Genomic DNA, 21515 nt, shown 5'->3' on the forward strand with positions numbered 1-21515 from the left:
GCAAACATTCAATGCCTTTTAACATAGAACTAAGACAAACAAACATAAGCTCCGAGCGGCCTCGAACTCATGACCTCCTGGTCAGAGTGATTCATTGCAGTTAATTGCAGCTGGCTTGCTCTCCCACCTGCGCCACAGCCCAGCAATTTGTAGTGGGCAATGTTAGACCCTCTCCTCTAAAACTACTCTTCCAATGAATCTGGACACCCTCCACCCCACGGAGAAATTCTACTTTATTCTGAAAAAGGCCCATCCTACAATTAGATGAAGGGGGTCTTTTCACTCTATGTGTTGGTTTTATATCCCACCAGGTGGGTCACAACAAGTTAAATAAAACATGCAGCTGTAACTCTTGATTCAAAACTTTAAAAGCAATCAAAGAACAATTCTGGTTAGAAACCATGTTTTAAACATAAGAGACAATATACCTATTAAAAGCTCCATTGGTGCTGTGATTCCACTTTAACATCCATAGCAACATCCTCTAGGATTGGCCATTTAGAGAAAGACCTTCAGAATTCCCAATCAGAGAGCTCCCCTACTGATTCAGGGCTTTACATGAATTATAGTGGAATTACAGCAGAATAAAGGCATCTTTGGACTGAGCTTAAATCACTCAACTATTTGTCAGTAACAGAACCACTGAATACTGAATAGCCCAGCAGACAGTAAACTCTCACTAGATTTAATTTCATATTTCTCTTGGTTCAGCTCGAAAAGATCTTGGTAAATTAACCATCTTTCATTTTCTATTGCTTCCTTATATAAAAAAACTTCTTGCATTGAGAACCATAAAGATAACGGCGGCACAATTTCGGTTTTTGCCTATTCCATATTCTTAACAAGACACATCTCACAAAACAATTATCAAAACCTTCATTTGTTTTAATTCTATTGTATCATAAGAATCCATACCACCCAAACCTCAGGTCATACCCTTCTAATTCCAGTAATCTCTTATTATTCAACCTGATCTAGTCTTTCAACCAAACCAAACAATGTGCAACCCTGCTTCTTGTTGTTATCCTGTAAAATTTGACTCTTGGTTTCTTCTATTTCCATTCTTCTTTGGAAAATCCTTTTGCCATTTCTTAAATGGCATGTCTTTAATCAATCACAGTATTGTCTGGGATAAAAAAAACATTTTAGGGATATTTCTTTAGTTTATCTTCTTTTCTTTTTATCTCATTCAAAATCACTTCCATTTTTTCTTGCCTCTCCTTTTAAATCAGTGTTCTGTTGTATAAAACACTAAAATTTAATCTCTGGCCTGTTTTCTTATAAGTGAGCATTCATTGCACTTGTTCTCTGTCCATTTTTCCATCTTTTCTTTCCAAATTTGCATTTTTCTATTTATTTGCTTTAATTCTGCTGTCATTTGAGTCGGTGATTACTCACATCAGGTCGCTTATGAATTCCTGCTTCAAGTCCTGTTTTCTATCAACTTCCATTGTTGACATGTGCAATTTGATTTCAAATCCTTCGATGTTTTTTGTGATATGCCTGATTTTGAAGGCAGCTTCATTGATCCTTTTCCTCACTCACTCACTTCAGTCTTGAATTTCATCCCAGTGCTCATTATAAAAACAGAGCTAAGCAAATTCGTTGTTCAATGTGTTGTCGAAGGCTTTCATGGCCGGGATCACAGGGTTGTCTTTCGGGCTGTGTGGCCATGTTCGTTGTTGTTGTTGTTGTTGTTGTTGTTGTTGTTGTTGTTGTTAGATAGCAATTATTTTTTACCACCAGATGGCAATCTCATATCATAAATCTCAATGAAGCCTCTGGCTGGATCTACACTGTTATATAATGCAGTTTAACTGCACTTAATTGCATTATATGGGTCTACACTGGCCATATAATGCAGTTCCAAATCCATCCTCTGTTTACAGCACTCAGAATGCAGACAGAAATAATTTGACTGAAAGAGCTTTTCATAGCATAACATTGTTCTTATTGCTAGTGTCCAATGTGTTTTCACCCTGTGCAAAGTAATTGCTCTTGTCCGTTGTGATGAATGCTTGCTTCCTTTTTAATTTTCATTAAAAAGTCCACATCTATTTAATTTTTTGCACTCAGTCTAAGATTCCCTTTTAAAGCTCAAATTCTGCAATTACTCTATTTTAGTCGTACAAAGAACATCTGCTTGAAATATTTATATCACCAATGGTCCAGAAAGTTTCTCTTTTTTAAAATATTCCATTATTTATAATCCATACATCGAATGTCTGTTAAAAGGAAATGGCTGTTAATTATCAACGTTGGGCAGGCTCTTCCCTATGATTTCCCCCTCCCCTTCACTCCACTTGCATCCAATTGCCACCTAAATGACAATATAAATACCAGGTACTGTAGTTTCAGACACTTGTAGATGATCCCTAGGTTTCTCTTTAATGCAGAGAGATATTCCCACCTGTCAGTCTGTTCTGAAAGATGAGGTCTGTATACTAGTGCTGTTCCTGGAAAGTGAGGTTATTGCTGCAATTACATCAAATGCCACTTGAGACCATTCTAGTTACAGCAATGGTTACTGCAAAGCAAATACATAAAGCATATGACAAGACATTTTTGTCAATTACTGAGAGACTAAAGGGAGAGAATGTTGCATATGAAGATATGGAAATACCTCTTGCCCAAGCAGAAGCTCATGAAGTCAGATCATTAGCAAACGTGTGATTAAATATCAGCGAAGAAACAAGCAAAATCGTCAACAAAATCAACAATTAGGCCCAAGGTTAAAATTCCAGGGTTCAGGTAACAATAAGGTCCATGACAAGGTTTCAAGAGCAGTGGAGTCCAAAACAGGACTACAGGAACAATCTTAGGTTCCAGAGTTTAATCGATGGGTAACAACCACAGTCCAAGTCACACGTATCAAAGTACAACAATGTCACAGCTACCAAAAAGCTTCCAGAACCCTTATTTATCCAGAGATTTCAGCTGTTGCTTATTTCATCAAGTCTGTACAGATCATCACAGCAGCCTATGATGCATTCCTCTGGGAAAAAGGTCAGCTTGATCCCTTCCAAGTATCCCAATCAGTTTAACCCTTTCAAAACACCCAGCAGCAGCCAAGCCAAGCCAGACAAACTGCTGGCCATGACTCTACAAGCCCCAGGCTTCCACAGAATAGCACCATATCCAGAAAGTAAAATCATTGATCTGTAACTGTGTAGTGTGAAAGGGATTTAAGGTGTTTTAATTGGAACTTAATTTTTAAAGTTACAACACAATGAGAAATTATTAATTATGTCCTGTTAGATCATGACATTTCACCATGAGAATCAATACATATTTAGCAAGAGATTTTGATCTGGTCTATGGTATCACAGGTGTGTTCTTCTTAAGAAAAGTTTCTGCCTCAAGGATGTTTTGAGGTGTGTTGCAAAGATTGTCTCTTTTGGATCCTCAGGTGACAAGGAATTAGGAGATCAAAGAGCTTCTTCACATTTTAATGGATATGCTTGAAAGTCTGAATTCAACAGCCGGAGAGCCAGGATGGCCTGCTACTGCTTTTTGAGTGTGTAGTTAGTGCGAAATTGAGGGTTGCAAAACATTCTGTACTGGCATAGGACTTGTTTAAAAGTTAAGCAAATTTTGCCTTCTTTATCCATTGGGAGATGTCTAAGTACAGTTGGGGAACAAGCATTTTTAATGTGCATTTGGTTAGGGGATGTATGAAAAGGAGTGGAGCAGAAAATACAATGTTAAAATGGCATCTAAAATGTAGAAAGAAAGACAGGAGACATGTAAACAGCAAGTGAGATGCCTGCAAAATAAAAGGAACAAGAACTAAAGAACAAGTCAGCATAATTAATGCTTGTCTACTTCACTGCCACAACAAGAGAGGATTTGCCCAAATTATAACATGTCACAAGGAGGGAGCATCAATGACAAAGGGATGAGAAAGTCAAATAAACTTGGAATGCAATTTACTTAGTAGGATTCGTGGCCTTGCCTTCCCCAGGGATAAGACGAGGTGGCAGGCTGAAGTTGAACATATGCAAGTTGTAGAAAGGCAAAGAGAAAAGCAAAAGAAGGGGTAGCAAAGTGAAAGAATAATATAGGGTTGGGAAATGTGCTGCCTAAAGATCATATGTGACCATCAAGCCTCCATTTGCAGCCTTCCAGTGCTCCCAAGTCTCCAACAATACACACACACACACACATATATACTTCCATTTCCTTTCATCATAGCTTGCCACCAAATTAAGATAGCAAAACTATAGTGGACAGGATAAACTGAAACCAAACCTCCCTTTTGCAGCCCCTCTCACCTTTTCTCCCTGCATTTTTCTACCTGCCTTACCCGATGTTCTGTTTTCACACCAACATGGTTTCCTGCTGAATTTTTGTGACACTTCAACACTTCTGCAACAGCCAGTTCCAGTGACCCAGTGAACTACTGAAAATGAAAATAAAGTTAATTAGTCATTTTCTACCCCTAAGGCTTCTTCAACCATGACAGCCAAGAAAACACCATCATATATTGCTTTTTTTAACCCACAAGGAGTGTTTGACAGAAAAAAATCAAACCATACTCACTCAACCTCATCCCATTTCTCACCTTAAAGGAGTAACTGCAAGGGATGGGTGAGAATTTCACATGCTTTGTTTTTGGAAAGAGGTTACCAAGTTCCAGAGTTTCTTTATTTCTTGTTAGTAAAGTTAAAGGTTTTTCCCCTGACATTAAGTCCAGTCATGTTCAACTCTGGGGTTGGTGCTCATCTCCATTTCTAAGCCAATGTTGTCCATAGATGCTTCCAACGTCATGTGGCTGGCATGACTGCATGGAGGGCTGTTACCTTCCCACCGGAGTGGTACCTATTTATCTACTCACATTTGCATGTTTTCAAACTGCTAGGTTGACAGAAGCTGGGGCTAACAGCAGGAGCTCACCCTGCTCCCTTGATTCAAACTGCCAACCTTTTGGTTAGCAAGTTCAGCAGTTCAGAAATTTGTTAGGAAGGTATTAATCTCCCACAGAGACCTGCTGTGATGACTCATGGGCCTTGTAGTCCTGTTCCTAGTACTATTGTGGCAGACGAAGAGGAAAACATGGGGTTTTCGCCGGTTCAGCAAGAGCCGGAGTCTCTTCACCTGCAGGATGTTGATGTTTGTCCTCAAGAATTCAGCCAAACAGGCCTTGGGCAGAACTCCCCCCCGTTTCCCAGAAAAGAATCTTATTCCAGAGAAAGGGGAATCAGAGAAGCTCAACAGAGGAGTTTACGCATTGCTGCCAGAAATCAAGCTGATTAGGCTTGCTTCCCTTGGGAAATTCTAAGGAGTCACACATCTGGACAGAGTTGGGTTTCGCTTCTCGTTCTCTAGGGAAAGAGTTCTGTTGGCGGGAAAACGAGACCCAATATAGGTGGTTGACGCGAGGAATTCTTTGCGGAGTCAATTGATCAGCTTCAGGAGAGAGATCGTGTGTGGACTTCGTACCCCAGTTCCTTGCTTCTCGGATCAAGTTTTCAAGCCTTGCCTAGCCTTGCAGTTTTACCACGGACCCTGCTCCACGCTCATGTTTTGCCTTTGTTCCAGTTATGAATCTAGCCAAGAATCAAGTTTAATTCCAGCCTTGTTGTCAAGCTTCATTGAACTCTAGGACTCTGCTAATTCCCCACACTATTGCTTGGCAAAGTGTGTGTTTCGGTCAAGTGGATTAAAACTTTGAACTCTAATATCTTTTATTGGACAATACATTTTTGGACTATATTTGACCTCTTTTGAAAGGTCTGCTTCTGAACTATATTCTTCACTTGTTTTTATTGCTTTTATATATTTCTTTAATAAAGATATTAGATAGAGATTGGCCTCTGCGTATGGTTATTGGTGCTCTGCTGCCAGGGTTCTGACACCTGCTGAGCATGCATTCCTGATAAATCCAGATTTCCTTGTGAGTAATCTATGAACTGGTAGCCTCCAACAAACTGAGCAGCTGACACAGACTATTTTTATATAGGTGACAGCATAGGTTAAATGATCAAACCCTTATTCACAATATTTTTTATGGGACAATATCCAAAAATTCATAAACTGATAGGAGAACACTGCAGTTTCCCTCAACTTGTCTGATGCTGATCTGAAAGGCATGATCATCTCCAAAAAGTCTTCAAAATATTATTCAATCTTTCATTTGCTAAATTCATTGGCTAAAGTTTGGACTTCCCTGCACAACATTTCCTGCTTAGTTGTTTTTGTTTCAAAAAGATAGGAACGTGGCAGGAAATACATGAGATTATTGCTGGTGACAGTAGGACCTCTCCTCAAATTTGTTGAATAAGGCAGGATGATTGCCCAATAAAAACTAATCTGGAAGGTAATTTTTGTTGAGATACTTCTCTACCTCTCATAATGTTAGAAGTTGGAAGAGAGAAGACCCTACCATTTGCAGAGCGAGGTGTTTGTGGTAGAATTAATAGATTTCTGCTTGCTCCTCCTAGACCCCCTGCTAATTCTTCTTTTTTTTTTTGGAGGGCAGGGCTGTGTAGGATACACATCACATTTTCAATCCTCTAAATGGCCAATTGTGTTGGGTTTGTTGGAAGAAACTATTTTATTGCCATAAGTAAGGTAAAGTTGTCCCCTGACGTTAAGTCCAGTCACGATTGGTGCTCATCTCCATTTCTAAGCCGAAGAGCCGACGTTGTCCGTAGACACCTCCAAGGTCATGTGGCCGGCATGACTGCATGGAGTGCCGTTACTTTCCCGCCGGAGCGGTACCTATCGATCTACTCACATTGGCATGTTTTCGAACTGCTAGGTTGGCAGAAGCTGGAGCAAAAGCGGGCGCTCCCGCCGCTCCTTTCGGTCTGCAAGTTCAGCAGCTCAGTGCTTTAACACACTTCGCCACCGGGGCTCTTTATTGCCATACTGAAGCAAAATTCACTTGCCACTCCAACAAATTCATGTACATGGAATAAAGAACAGGGAGACAACTATCTTAGGAGGCATCCAGACAGCACCTAAAATGCGCACCCTCTGTGTTTTCCCCTAGGGTGTCCAAATGACACCTCAGGTAAAAATGAATTCATTAGGTTTCTTTTTTAGTCCGATCTCCCTTTTTAGTCCAATCCCTTCTGTAAAGAGTTTTGTGTTTAAGCCTTCAATATACCTTTGTTTTTATATCCTTTTAGATTTTATGAACATGGTTTTATGAGACTGTACCCCACTTATGCTGGCCTATGACTGTGATAAAGATTTTGATTTGATTTGAATTCATTAGGGACAAAGCAGGAAAACCCTGCTTTGTGCTGAAGTAATTTGATAGCTGGAAAGACCCAGGTCTTTCAGAAGATCTGGGTCTTTCCAGTTGCAGGCGTTGTATGGATGGGTACTGGAGATCGTGTAACACAGCTTCCAGTGCCCATTCACACATTTGTCTTAAGAAAGCCCCCACCCCCTCCCAAAACCCCCAGAAAAGACTTTTTAAAAATAAGTAACTTACCCGGCTGCCATTCCCCCTTCTCCGGAGCTCTCCTGGCACATAGAAATAATGTGACAGGAGAAGGGTGTCAGGAGCCACTTTCCTCCCCGCCCTTCTCCAGAGCTCCAAAGAAGGGAGAATGGTGGCCAGGTAAGTTATTTACTTTTTTAAAGGCTTTTGTGAGGCAGCTTGTTTTGTGTCTGGCTGGAAACCCCCACCCTGCATCCAGGAAAGCACGGATGTTGGGAGGAGGTGTCTGGAATTCAACCTGGGTGCAATCGGGTTTAAGAAACGCGATTGTGCCTGGGTTAAAGCCCTGTGTGGAACCGCCCTTAGAAGAAACTAAAGGAAGTATTATTTCACTCGGCATGGCATGTAGTTAATGTATAGAGTTCAGTCAATGCTCAGGAACTGGTATGGCCACTAATTTAAAATAGCCAGATTCAACAAGTCCTTGGGTAAGCAGCAAGGTAGAATTTCCATGTTCAGAAGCAGTGACATTCTTTGTACTAGATTCAGGGGACATACCATGGGGGAGGTTATAGGATAGGTCCTAGAAGCATCTTGTCTGCATCAAGAAACAAGATGGCAGAAAAGCTGAGTGAAAGATGCTTAACCTCTTCTAGAATAGTTAAAACAGAAATACATTTCACATTGCTTCATATAAGAAATAGACAGTAGCACATTTTGTTATCCTATGAATCCTTTATAAATAAGGGAAGGGTCTCTGAGTTTTGATTAAAAACCCCAGGGTGGCAGATATATAAGCTAACATTCCTTCTGTAGTTGTGAGCTCAAGCTTTTGTCACCTACCACAATGAACACAATCTAAAAACTCAATCTTGCTCAAGGTCTCCACTTACAAATACTTCAGCGTTGTCAACTAATCTCTGTAATGTTTTAGTTACTTTAATCTCCAGATTTGCATGTGCAATGAATTGGTTTGGGGTTTTATATTATGCTTGAGTAGAATTTTAAAGATCTGCCTGTTTTTGTAAAAGAATAACGCAGTTGTCATTTAATCTGTCTCAAACATTATTGACATCATTCCCTTCATTCCTGAAGTTTAGTCTTTGAATGCTATTGCATAAGTAGTAAATTGTTTATGTACCACTCACCACACACAAAGGAAAGGTGTCTGTAGGTTTGGGAAAAGCTCAAAAGTTATAAAATACAAAAATTATTTAGGGAATAAAAACTATTGGAGAAGGAGTAATCCTAGAAAAATCCCTGTTTTTACTTTACATACTTAGCAGGGATTTAAATCTTTGTCTCTTTTTTGCACACGAAACTGAGAAACCACAGATTTTGTTTCTTTGCCTACAAGATGTGTTCGTGAAGTGGTTTGACTGTTACACTAAAACTTTGGAGACCACGGTTTGAATTCTTGCCCAGCCATGGAAACCCAATGTATGGCCTTGTGTAAATCACACCCTTTCAGCTAGAGGAAAGCAAAGGCAAACCTCCTTTGAACAAATCTGGCCAAGAAAAAACCATGTTAGGTTCACCTAAGAGTCCCCATAACTCAGAAATAACTTGAAGGCACAGAACAATAATACATGTTGACAAAAGCAATTTTTGTACAATTTTGTACAAAGCTACAATAGCCACCATAGTTGATTGTGCAAAACAGCAGTCTTTTCACCAGTCAGCCCATTTTTTCTGTACTTGCCATGGTTTTTTATGCTTTGTTTTGGAAAGTGTCAAGGTAGTTGTTTTATGCAGATACATTTTGTGAAGTGATGACAGAAACCTCTAGGAAAGCTTCATTCATACTACATAGTTATAGCACTTTGATCTGACTTTAACAGCCATGACTCCATTTTATGGAATCCTAGGATTTATAGTTTTAGAAAGTTCTTAGAATTGCCTGGCAGAGAATTCTAAATATTCCTGAAATTACAGACTCCAGATTCCATAGAAGCCATGGTAGTTAAATTCATATCAAAGCAATATAATTGCACAATATGAAAAAGACTCTAGCTTGTTCCCATGCTGGTGGCAAGAATTTTTGTGGAGACTGATTCTTTCCCAGCAGGCTCTTGATGGAGGCTGGCAGACTATTGGCAGTGTCTTGCTGTGAATGACAACTTTTGTGAATATTCTTCATGTTCTTTGTGCTCAGTGGTCAGTGCATAGGGGTACTGAGGGAGGTGGAAATGAGTTAAGGGGGAATGGGATAAAGTGGATCCAACCCTGACCAGAAGCACTCCACATCTTGTTTCAGGTCCCTTGTGTTGTCTCATAACCCTTTTAAGCCAGGTCAGAAAATTGCATAGAAGTGACCCAAAGGACTTTTGTTCAGGTTCACCTGACAGTAATCCAGATCAAATGAACTACAGAGAATCCTTTCTTGGTCTTTCAGAATCATCTACATTTCCAGCTTCTTGTTGTGCAAGTGCTGGATCCAATGTTTTAAGGTATTTCTACATCTTCTTTTCTATGGGGAGGAAATTGAAAGTAGTGTTGGAAAAAGTAAGGGAAGTCAGTTAAGACAGAAGCACACACACAGCAATAACCAAGATAAGCCACATAGATAAGACATGCAGAAGCACAAATTGCCCACTGCAATCTTGTAGAGCAAGGATGTTTTTACATGCCATCTAATGAAGTGTAACATTGGTGCCTCTTCTGAATAAATCTTGCAAGGAAACCCCTGTGAAATGTTCATCTTATGATCTCTATAGATCGGAAATGGCTTAGCACACAACAAAAAAACAATAATACTCTACAGGTGGAACAACCAACATTAATGAGATCTTCTCTGTGCTTCCACCTCAGTTGGCGGGGGGAAAACACAATGAAGCTTCAAAGATCCTTGTGCTGACCCTGCTGCAGAGCTTCCTCCACGGGCAACAGCAAGGTGACCACACCTACCGCTGCACCAGCTCTTTCCTGTCATGGAGACTCATTTTCTGCTATTTCTGCTAGTCTTGCCAGGTTTTCCAAACAGAAATATAAAAGCAGTCAAAATTCATGAAGTACAAGTTCGACAATCAGGAAGTTGCTATTAGCAAGTTTGTGTTCTATCTAAATATCAAATCAAAACATTGGTTTTACTTAACCTAACCACCTATTTCTATGTAAAACAATATTGTTCACATTCATAAATTTCAGTCTTAATGAAGGACTCCTATCCCAAAATGCAGGCTTTTTGGCATCCTGTTCAATCTACAAAAAGGAAAAGCCTTCCCATTTCCAGTAAGGCATTCTGGCCCTCAAATAAGAAACTTATCTTTATAAGGGCCTGCTTATTATAAAGTTTCAGACTATAATCATTTTGGGGGGTGGGGGTGGCAAAATGACTATGTAGTGAGATTCTCCCAATGCTTAGATCCACAGGAACATATACAATATATGAAGCAAGTTGGAAAATATGCTATAACACAACTACATAACTGTAGCAGGCTATAAGGGTGCATTGACATTTCCAAGGAATCTTGGAGGGTCATGCATACACCTCCGAAAAAGGCATTGTTTACTCCCAAATTTAGGAAGGCAATTTCTCTATGTTTTTTGGCTTTTATTTGATCTTTTTAGGCTCAGGAGAGCCCCCTTTTTAGGAAATGTGCTATTAGGGAAAGGATCTGCGAAAATTTGGATGCAAAAATATTTCTTGTCCCCCACCACCACCTAATATTTGATTCCAAGGAACTCTGGTGTCCAAAAACAGGTCTGTAGGAGTAACAGATGGCTCTCGGACTGTACCCCCCACCCCAATATATTCTGTACAGCCCATATTAGCTCAGGGATTTGTCACCAGTAACTCTAGTATGAACAAACCATAATATCACAGTGTGATATTAGTCATAAAAGAGTTATTTTATACTTAAAACCCTGGAGCTAGTTCTTATTAAAATATTTACCTGCGCATGGCATTCCAAAACATAAAATGAAACCACAGGTTTGCCTGAGAAGCTAATCATCTAGCCATTAAAAATAAGAACAAGGGAGACAAGGCTTGTTCTTGTTGAATTGTTTGTTTCCTCCATTCACAAAGTTTCTAAAAGAAGGAGCCTAGCAAGCTGTACTTGTGCAATAATGATTTCTTTCCTTACATTTTTTGTGTTCCCCCCAAACTTATGCTAAACCTTTGGGGTCATCTTGTGTTGAAGAGTGTGTGCACACACCCTAAAGTCATGATATACTCTAAGTGTGATCCTTTAATGGGTGGTAATAGCTCAGCACTACCACAGAATAAAGAAATGGGCTTTCTTTTCAATAAGACACTTGCTGAATTCATGAAACAATCTCCTTTTATAACCATAGATTCATATCAGATTAGACAGCCTGGATCTATTTGTGGTGGCCCAGATCTAGTCTTCAGACTAACATGTGTGCACAAGTCGTCTTTCAGATCAGTCTGCAAAATTGCTCTACACATAATTTGAAGACTAGGATGAATACAGATTAACATGCTCCATATTCATTGGGGGTAGGAATGCAGGACCACCGTAAAAATAGAAACATTGTGAATAAAACTGTGCTTTTTACCTAAGAGAACACCCCTCTGGGAATCTCTAAGCCCTCCAGCACAAATCTATGATCACAATGGAGGACCCAAAGATTCATAGAGAGAACATTTTAATCAAATCTGCAAGTAATCAAACCCACAAAAGTCAAATCAACAAATGTGGAAGGCCAACTGTGCACAAATAAACTATACTGAACTGAAGAAACTTCATATAAGACCGTGCCATAAATAGAGTAATTGATATAAAAATCTTATTATGGGCACTGGAGTTTGTAGCATGGGTTGAATGTCTCGTCTGTAAAATGCATGTAGCCAGAAGTGTCCAGAATTCAGATTCTTTCAGATTCAAAATACTTGCATAATGAGATCTCTTGTAGATGGGTTCCAAGTCTAAACACAAAATTTATTCATGTTTCATGTATATCTTATACACATAGTCTGAAGGTAATGTTATACACAATATTTTAATAATTTTGTGCATGAAACAAAAATTGTGTATATTAAACTATTAGAGAGCAAAGGTTTTACTATTTCAGCCACTCACATGGACAATTTTCAATTCTGGATCCAAGACAAGAAATACATGAATAATATAATAATGTCCTCCATTACAGATGAAGCAGAAGGCTAATTTGGGGAGGCTCAAAAGCTGTATGGTGCAGTCCTCCAAGAATATCACCTACATTAGTCACTGCTGCTGCACAACAATTCCCACTTTATTCAATAACCTTTCTTTGCCAAATAGTAGAGCTGGCCCTCAAGCACATCCCATTTCTGAAGCCATTGTTGTGTTTATACTTGTTTGATCTGGATAAATTTCAATAAGCTTATACTTATCAATCCTGAGAGGCACTCAAGAGGATACCAATGCTCGTTGTTAAAAATGACAGTAAATCAGTCTGGTGTGTGTGTGTGTGTGTGTGTGTGTGTGTGTGTGTATTCTTCTTTTTAAATATGTCTAAATTGCTCACATAGTGATTTACTGTTTCTCTCTCACCATCCAGCACCAATATAGCTAGTCAACACAACCCCTTTAAAAAAACTCAATTTCTTGACAAAAGTTGCATTGTACTGAATCAAGCCTTGCACTATTCTTCATTTCTCAAGGCACCTAACAATCCTTGATGTTTCTGCTATAGACACTTAACAATCCTTACTAGACTAGAAATAAAGTCAATATATAGACCCATTGAATCAATGAAAAGAGCAGTGACAGTATTAACTGGCACCTCTGTTCCAGGAGAGTGGGGGAGGGCTAAGCAGAGCACATAGTGTTCCCTGTGAGCCTTTGTGGTGGGGAGGGGATTGCACCAAGGGTCATGTGGGTGTCATTGGTCCATGTGAGGAATAGCACAGTCCATAAAGTCTGGCCCAAAGGGGAAGGAAGCCACAATTCCTTTGTTTTGACAACTAGTAGGATTCAAGCCTTGAAAATAAAGTTCACTGGATCCAGCAGGGCTTAATTCCGCCAAAGCAAGCATGAATTTTAGTTTCTGTCTATCTGAGTTTCTTTTGTTACAAAGCAGAGGCGAGAATCAGCTTCATTGATGGTGAAGGACAATGGGAGAGACAATCCACTGATATCTGCAAGGCTACATGATTGCTGCCACGTGTTCCAGTTTGTTTGTGATGTTTGCGAACCACTGAAAACTGAAAATAGCCTTTCTTCTCATTTGATGTAAAACCAAAAAAGATAGAGGTTGTGTTTCTGGGGTTAAGAGAGTAAAGTTGAACTATAAAAACCACAAGCTACCTGGCTATGGTCTGTAGTACCTGAGCTGGGAAGTAGGAAACTTACATTTAAAAAAGATTACATATTTTTGGATCTCCTTTGGGAGAAAAAAAGCAGGATATAAATTTGACTACTACTGCTACTTATAATAATAGTTGGTTCTGCGTTAGGCAAAGTATGGCCCACGGACTTCATGTGGGTCACCCAGCTGGTTTTTGTGGCCCTAAGGCCCTTAAGGATTATGTGGTTTTGCCCAATCACTACCTGTTGTAAACACATAAATGTGCCAAATCATTTTCATAGCCAACAGGAATGCATACTCAGTAAGTTGTACCTAGCAATGCAACACGTCCAACTTTGTAACTGGCTTACATTTTAGTTTTCCAGGTTACCATCCAAACTTCTTGCTTATGATGACAGTCATATAAATGAAGCTGCTGTGTGCCTATTTAATTTTTATGAGGCACACCAGAAGGACTTGCATGCTGCCTAGTGTTTCCATCTGCCTGTATCGTTCTAGTCCCTTTCTGGCAATATCAACCTTTTTTTTCTGAGTGAATGCAGCACCTTATCATCCCTACTTGGTGCACCAAGGGAGGCCTAGGCATACAGCCTCTGGGTACACAGGAAACAGCTCCTGCTTATCTCAGCTATGCCTCTGCAGGGGGTGGGATGGAAAAGAAAGGAAGGGATGCATGGCTGCTCTCAGATTTCCAATGCAACAGTGAATACAGCAAAGGCTCTCTGTGTTTGCTCCAGCAATCTAAATGCTCTGGTCTATCTGATATTAAATTGAAATTTTTCTAGTGGATAAAATAGGATACAGTTCAGTACAGTAACGTGGCAGTCATTTTACTATGGAAACTGGTAAAAATAGGTTTGAATTCTCCTCCCTCCCCCTACCGAAAGAGACAGATTCCACAACACTCGTGGTTTCAATAATGAGATTCTTCCCACTCTGATTTTACAGTGAGTAACAGCAATGCCCTTGGCAAAGGATAACCATACATAATCTAGACTCTGGAACTGAAAAACAGGGGTGCAGAGCTATACTTCATAGGATGTTGTTAGTAAGCATACAACTCCTTCATATGGTTATGTTATTTGCTACAGCCTCAGTATTATGCAATTAACATAATCATACAAAGACAAAGTCAAGCTCCCATGTCTGGAGGCCCATCCTGGAAGGTAGATCTGGTCATTCTGAAAAATCTGCACTTTTTACAAGGCAACTATGTTGCTTCTAGCACTACTACAAGACACCCCATGAGTTCTGAAGTGTTGGTTTTGGCTGCTCAGAAAGTATTCTTGCTCCAGGTTGTTGTGTGTTTTTTGGGCTGTATGGCCATGTTCCAGAAGTATTATTTCACAACCTCTGAGGGTGCCTGCGGTAGATGTGGGTGAAATGTCAGAGGAGAATACTTCTGGAACATGGCCATACAGCTCAAAAAACACGCAACAACCCTATGATTCCGGCCATGAAAGCCTTTGACAACACATTATTCTTGCTCCATTTTGGACATTGGCAGTTGGTGACATATATTTCAGTGTGATTGCGAATCTGCTTTGGGATTTAGTCTGAAGCTATTCACTATGCTGAACCCTTTCCCTAAGCTGATTTCAACACTTTGGATAACTCCTTTAAGGTTCTGACTTCATTCTGAAGAAGGTTCATCACCTCATGGACATAAAAGCCCTCAGCTCCCACCATTTTCAAAGATATGTTGCAACAAAAGGTCTTGACTTTCCCTCTCATTCCCACAAGAGTTGGCCCATCTATATCAATGAAGAAGAAAACTCTGCAATTAGTGTAAGAGAATCTTCTGCCTGGATAAAAAAGAAAAATGAATGGTATCTCCTTCCAATCAAGTCAATGTGTATAATATTGAGTGCCAACTATGTAACTTTGGTATATGGAGAAGAAAGTCCTACAGTTACTCTTCCTTATCCCTGTCTGTAAAAACACAATAATATCAAAACAAATAATAATGTGTTGCCCTTTCAAGACATCAAAAATCTGCCTAATGAGGGAGCCAAACATACCTATAAGATGAGCAAAGGCATCTGACAAGCACAGTAATTGGGGAAACCTATGTGTATTAGAATGGTGTGGAGATTGTATGCCCCACAAAGATGTTGATGAATTCACTATTTCCCAATATTTAGCCAGCACAGTGAGTGGCAAGTGCACCCCAACCTTACCTGGAGGGCCACAAATTCAGAGTAGCATGCATAGGTTATGAATCAGGAAGTACACAAAACAAGAATGATGTATAGGCTCTAATTAAGGCCCTTGAATTTTTCAGCCTTTAGTATCAGTACAAAACATTTCTAAGTTATGCTAAGTTGGGAGGATGTGACAGAACCCTCTGATACCTGGGGACTGGGGTACAAAGTTGAAGGGACCATGTTTTCTGGGCCTTGCACAATCTGATCCTCCCGTCCTCCCAATAGTTGTCTTAGTTACTCTAGAGGCCTCTACCTATAAACTCACTGCCTTTCTGTTCTTGTCTTTGTCCTTCATCACTTAGGCACTTGTTATCAACCTGATGGGAAATCAAACACTGGAAACAAAAAGATCTATGATCGTAAATCAAAATCTGACATTTCATTTTCTACTGATTTCACAAGACAGAAACAGTCAGCAATGAATTCTGGACCTAAATCCCAGCAGACACCAAAGGTCTAATATCTAATAGTGTCTCTAATATTACATCACAGGGAAACTCAATGGCAAACTACCTCTGAGTACTTTTTATTTAAGTAATTCTTATCAATTTCATGAAGTTGCCATAAATTGAAAGGGAACTTGAAGGCACCTAGACACATTTAAAATTTAAGCAAAGAAATTTTGTAAAACCTGAAACTAGAGACCTCATCACATGCAGGTCCCCATCTCAGGTGATAGTGGGGAGATTAACTATGGATCGTGGAGAACCCATCGCCCCATACCCTGCATCACCCCTACCTCATCCCATGGGGGGAGTGTTGCCACCTGGCTCCCCCCCCCCATTGTTTCCTATGCAACAAAGGAAGTCTGCCATGTTACCGGCACTGCCTCTCACGACAGAGCCCCACCAGAAGAAGATTGACATCATGTGATGGGATCTGGTGGGCTCTGTGCCTCATGTGTGGTTGAAGTTATTGCACCAAATTGCTATGTGTGTGTGTGTAAAGAAATCCTTGCAGAGTTGCTTGCAAGGGATCTCTGCAGAAAGGGAGCTGGGCTTTTTGCAGAGGCAAGCCACACCTCAAACAATGTATCGGTTTGCTGGCAGATGGCTGGGTTTGTCAGTTGGTAATCTGAGCTTGCAGGGAGAGCACAGAAATGGAGAAGCTCTCTAGCTACGGTCAAGTTGGTGCATGCAGATTTGATAGGTCCATTCCATCCTAGCAAAGGAGGGGCATTTTATTGTTTGTGTATTCTTGATGACCATTCTAATTTTGCATGGAGCTTTTTGTTAAAGAATAAGAGTGAAGTTTTTGAAATTTTTAAGAACTCGGTTGCTTACATGAAAAGACAGTTCGGAGTTGATGTAAAGGCCTCGCAGACAGACGGGGGGGGGTGAATTTACATCACACAGTTTGCAAAGATTCTTGCAAAGTCAAGGAATCAAACATAGGAAAACGTGCCCATACCAAAGTGCTGAGAATGGTAAAATAGAGAGGTTTGTGAGGAAAATCCAAACGGTTAAGGACTCTCTTTTAAAAGACTCTGGACTTCCCAGTAATTTGTGGGGCGAGGCAATGATGACAGCCAATTATTTGATAAATAGAATATGGTCTGAACCTATTCAAAATACCCCATATTTTCTGTTGTATGGCAAGAAGCCACCTTTAGGACATCTGAGAGCATTTGAGACACAAGCATGGGTTTTAGTGCCAAAAGCAATTAGGAGAAAAGGGCAGGAGAAATCGAGGAAGCTAGTCATGGTGGGATATGCTCAAGGAGCAAAGGCATGGAGATTCTTAGATAGGGATGGATCTATAGTGATTTCCAGATCTGCAAATTTTGCCTGTCCACAAAGTTGGGACAAAATACATGCTAACCATGAGGTGTTTCTCCCAATGTTAAATGAGGGAACTCTAGGGAAAACACAAGCCTCAGAGGAAAGTGCTAGAGCAGCAACTCCTATTTCTCCTCAACACATAAAGGGTCAAGAAACTAGAGAATTTAAGAAATCCGAGTCAGATGAGGATCAGGTAGAGAATGACCAAGAAGATCCTTGGGAAGGCACAAGTCAAGGCACAGAACTCAGAAGATCCACAAGGGTTAGGAAGATTCCTGAAAGGTTTAAAAAGGAACATGTAAAGGTGTGTCTGGTAACTGACGAACCTCAGACTTATGAAGAGGTTGAAAATTAGCCTCATGGAGAAAAAAGAAAAATGGCTGCAAGCCATGGATGAGGAATTAGAAAGCATGAGGAGGTTAAATGTTTTTAAACCAGTTAAGTTACCAGAGGGTGCAAAGCCAATAGAGACAAAATGGGTTTACAAGCAGAAGGTGAACTCAGAGGGGCAAGTGCGGTACAAAGCACGGTTAGTAGCGCGTGGGTTTACTCAGAGGAAGGACATTGATTATTCGGAAGTATACTCACCTACTCTGAACCCAAATACATTAAGAATTGCCTTGAGTATAGCAGCGAGTTTAAAGTTGAAGGCCAATCACTTTGATGTCAGTACGGCTTACTTGAATGCTCCTTTGAGGGATCAAAGGAATCAAAGGCGATGAGTCAAACTCATATTTTAAGCTAAACAAGGCTCTTTATGGATTGCATCAATCTGGATTAGCGTGGTACGATTGCCTCAGTGAAACATTACTGAAAATGGGTTTTGTTGGGAGCAGAGCTGACCCATGTGTATATACCAGGAATGTTAATAGAAAGTATCAAGTTCTCTTAGTTTATGTAGATGACCTATGTTTTATTGCGAAGACTGATAAAGAGGTCAATCATTTTGCTGATGAGTTAAAGCAAAAGTTCCAGATAAAAGATCTTGGGCCAATTCAGTATTTCCTGGGGTTGCATATCATGAGGACTGAGCAAGGAGGTTTTGTGCTAAGTCAGAAAGGAAAGATATTGCATGTGTTAAAAGCCATGAGAATGGAAGATTGCAAGGGTGTCCAGTCACCAATGATTTTAGGATTTCCAAACGAAGTTGAGAATGCTGAACCACTTCAACAAAAGGATTTATATAGAAGTGTAATTGGTCAGTTACTGTACATAAGTAATTACACACGTGTTGATGTTGCTTTTTGTGTAAATTTCTTAAGCAGGTATGTAAGTAATCCAACCACAGCAGCATGGAATGGTCTCAAACGGTTGTTAAGGTATTTGAAAGAGACCCAAAATTTCTGTTTAGTTTTGAATCCTGGTGATTCTTTAGTTTTAGAAGGCTATGTAGATAGTGATTTTGGAAACAACCCTGATAGAAAATCAACAACAGGAATGTTGTTTAAGCTAAGTGGCGCAGTCATTGACTGGAGATCTAAAAAGCAAAGTTTTGTGGCTCTGAGTTCCAGTGAAGCCGAATTTGGTGCTCTGTCTCAGGCTTATACAGAGTCATGTGTCCTAAAGCAGCTTTTGAAAGACCTGCTGATTCCGGTGGAGGAACCAACTAATATTTTTGAGGACAACCAAACATGTATTTTAATGGCTACTCAGGCAAGGATAAAACAGAGAAGCAAACATGTAGATATCAAGTACAATTGGGTAAGGGATGCAGTAAAGGATGGTAAAATCTCACTGACCTATTGCGAAACAGTTAAGAACTTAGCAGACATTCTAACGAAGCCACTTGGGGCCCAAAAGCATAGTCAGTTCCAGAAAGACCTGGGAATTTTTGAATTTCAGTTATAAAGATTTCTTTACACAAGGAGGGGTATTGCGCCAAATTGCTATGTGTGTGTGTGTGTAAAGAAATCCTTGCAGAGTTGCTTGCAAGGGATCTCTGCAGAAAGGGAGCTGGGCTTTTTGCAGAGGCAAGCCACGCCTCAAACAATGTATCGGTTTGCTGGCAGATGGCTGGGTTTGTCAGTTGGTAATCTGAGCTTGCAGGGAGAGCACAGAAATGGAGAAGCTCTCTAGCTACGGTCAAGTAGCAGTTTGAATATGCTATGCTGTAAATAGAATGCTGATGTTATTGATCTTATGCAACTACATGGACATTGTATGATTGCAGAACTGTTTTATATTTCAACTCAACAAGCAAGAGTAAAGTTCTTTTGTTCTTTCAATTCCTCTGCCTGGTGTGAGTCTTTTGCACATGGTGTTAACTGGACGCTGCTGGATTCCGCTATACTCGCTAACAGAAATGTCATAGGATGAGCAATTTTGTCCATCTGATGAGATCATATTGTTAAACCTGTTTGCAATTTACAACCAGATCACTGGAGAATGATATAAGTTAATGGTTGGTAACAGATAATGAGAAAAATCCAGAGTTACCACTTTAGACTCTGTAATTTTAAAGACAATGAGGTTTTGGTTTTCTACCATAATTCCTTGAAGTCAAGATAAATAGCCCCAAATCACACACAGCGCAACACTGTGCCAGCTGGGCATAAATCAACTCACTTCTCTGTTTCTTTTCTCGAAAGGTTCCCAGGGCTAAAGCCTTATACAGCTTCCGAGGACACAACCCTGGAGAACTAAAGTTCAACAAAGGGGACATCATCATTTTGCACCGTCAGCTGGATGAAAACTGGTATCTGGGAGAGATCAACAGAGTCAGTGGAGTTTTCCCAACGAATTCTGTACAAGTTATCAAACAACTGCCCCAGCCACTTCCCCTTTGTAGAGCACTTTATAACTTTGATCTGAAGTCCAGGAAGACAAATGAAAAATCGGAATGCCTGCCTTTCCATAAGGTAAGTCTAGTTTTGGTCAGTTCAGACAATAATACTCAATGCCTAGGAATATAGAAAACTGCCTAATACAAAGTGAAATCACTATCCCATTTAATGCTGACTTGCTGACACTGAGTAGCAGCAGATCTTTAGCCATTCAAGTAGTATTTTTTTCAGCTCTATCTAGAGATACAAATAATTAAATCTAGGGATCTCTGCATATGAAGCAGGTGCTCTTCTACTGGGCAATAGTCTTTTCTGAATGTATTTATTAGTTCTATGGTCTCAGCATTATAGTGAAAAAATGCAAAATGAAACAGGCTAATTCAACAGACCATTTAAATCATTGCCTTCCAAAACAGTTGCTGCTGCTGCTATTGCTATTACTACTACTATCATCATTGTTTCCTCTGAGATAAAGTCTCAAAAAAAATCCAACAGTCTGCTAAACTATTTACTGTTTGGGATTTATTCTGTTATGTTATTTTCTGTGCATAAAATTACAGTATGTGCATATTCAAGTAAAAATACCATGCACATTTTTTGTGTAGAATAGGGATTTCATCACATAGGTCTTTTGCCCCATTGTAGGACGCTTACAACACGCAGCCAATACCGACCCTGCCGGAACCCATCACATAACACAAGTGTATTTCCGGCAGGGCTACATGCTAGCTCCATGTTGAAAGCATACTGAGAGGAGAAATTCAGAACACAGGTGACTGTCAGTGTTCTGATTCAGTAAGGCAAGGACAGTATGGGGGGAAGTTGAGCAGCAACAGCTTCCCCTGTGTGATGGGGAAGGGGACAATGCAGGTGATGTGAGGTGCAGAGTAACAGTTTCCTCCAATGCCCACAGATTTGCCACACTGCCCCTCAGATTCCCCCACTGTGGCCTGGCTTCAAAACCTCAATGAGATGAGGTCCATAGTCTCAAAACTATGGAGATTCCATCTGTTCAGGATTCTTCTCATTACAGTTTCTTAACCATCTGTGGCTGTAACTCAGGCATTGTCTTGTCCTGTTTTAATGGATT

The 21515-nt window shown here is 40.1% G+C and overlaps 2 protein-coding genes across 4 annotated transcripts in view; one reads left to right on the plus strand and one right to left on the minus strand.

The window, feature by feature from the left end:
* The window catches only part of grxcr2 (glutaredoxin and cysteine rich domain containing 2), a 65490-nt gene extending 61090 nt beyond the window's left edge, over positions 1 to 4400 (minus strand). The window contains exon 1 of one of the 2 annotated variants that reach the window (XM_062970404.1): positions 4307 to 4400. The gene's annotated coding sequence lies outside the window, so the exon portion shown is untranslated. Of the gene's footprint in view, positions 1 to 4274 lie in introns of both variants that reach the window. The other variant, XM_062970403.1, reaches the window with a different exon arrangement.
* sh3rf2 (SH3 domain containing ring finger 2) overlaps positions 1 to 21515 on the plus strand; it is a 102804-nt gene that overhangs the window by 21095 nt on the left and 60194 nt on the right. For both annotated transcript variants that reach the window (XM_008115817.3, XM_008115818.3), the window contains exon 3: positions 20231 to 20500. In XM_008115817.3, coding sequence (XP_008114024.1) covers positions 20231 to 20500 — 270 coding nt within the window. The remainder of the gene's footprint in view (positions 1 to 20230; positions 20501 to 21515) is intronic.

The sequence above is a fragment of the Anolis carolinensis genome, chromosome 2, assembly GCF_035594765.1.
Source record: "Anolis carolinensis isolate JA03-04 chromosome 2, rAnoCar3.1.pri, whole genome shotgun sequence".
NCBI classification, from domain to species: Eukaryota; Metazoa; Chordata; class Lepidosauria; order Squamata; family Dactyloidae; genus Anolis; species Anolis carolinensis.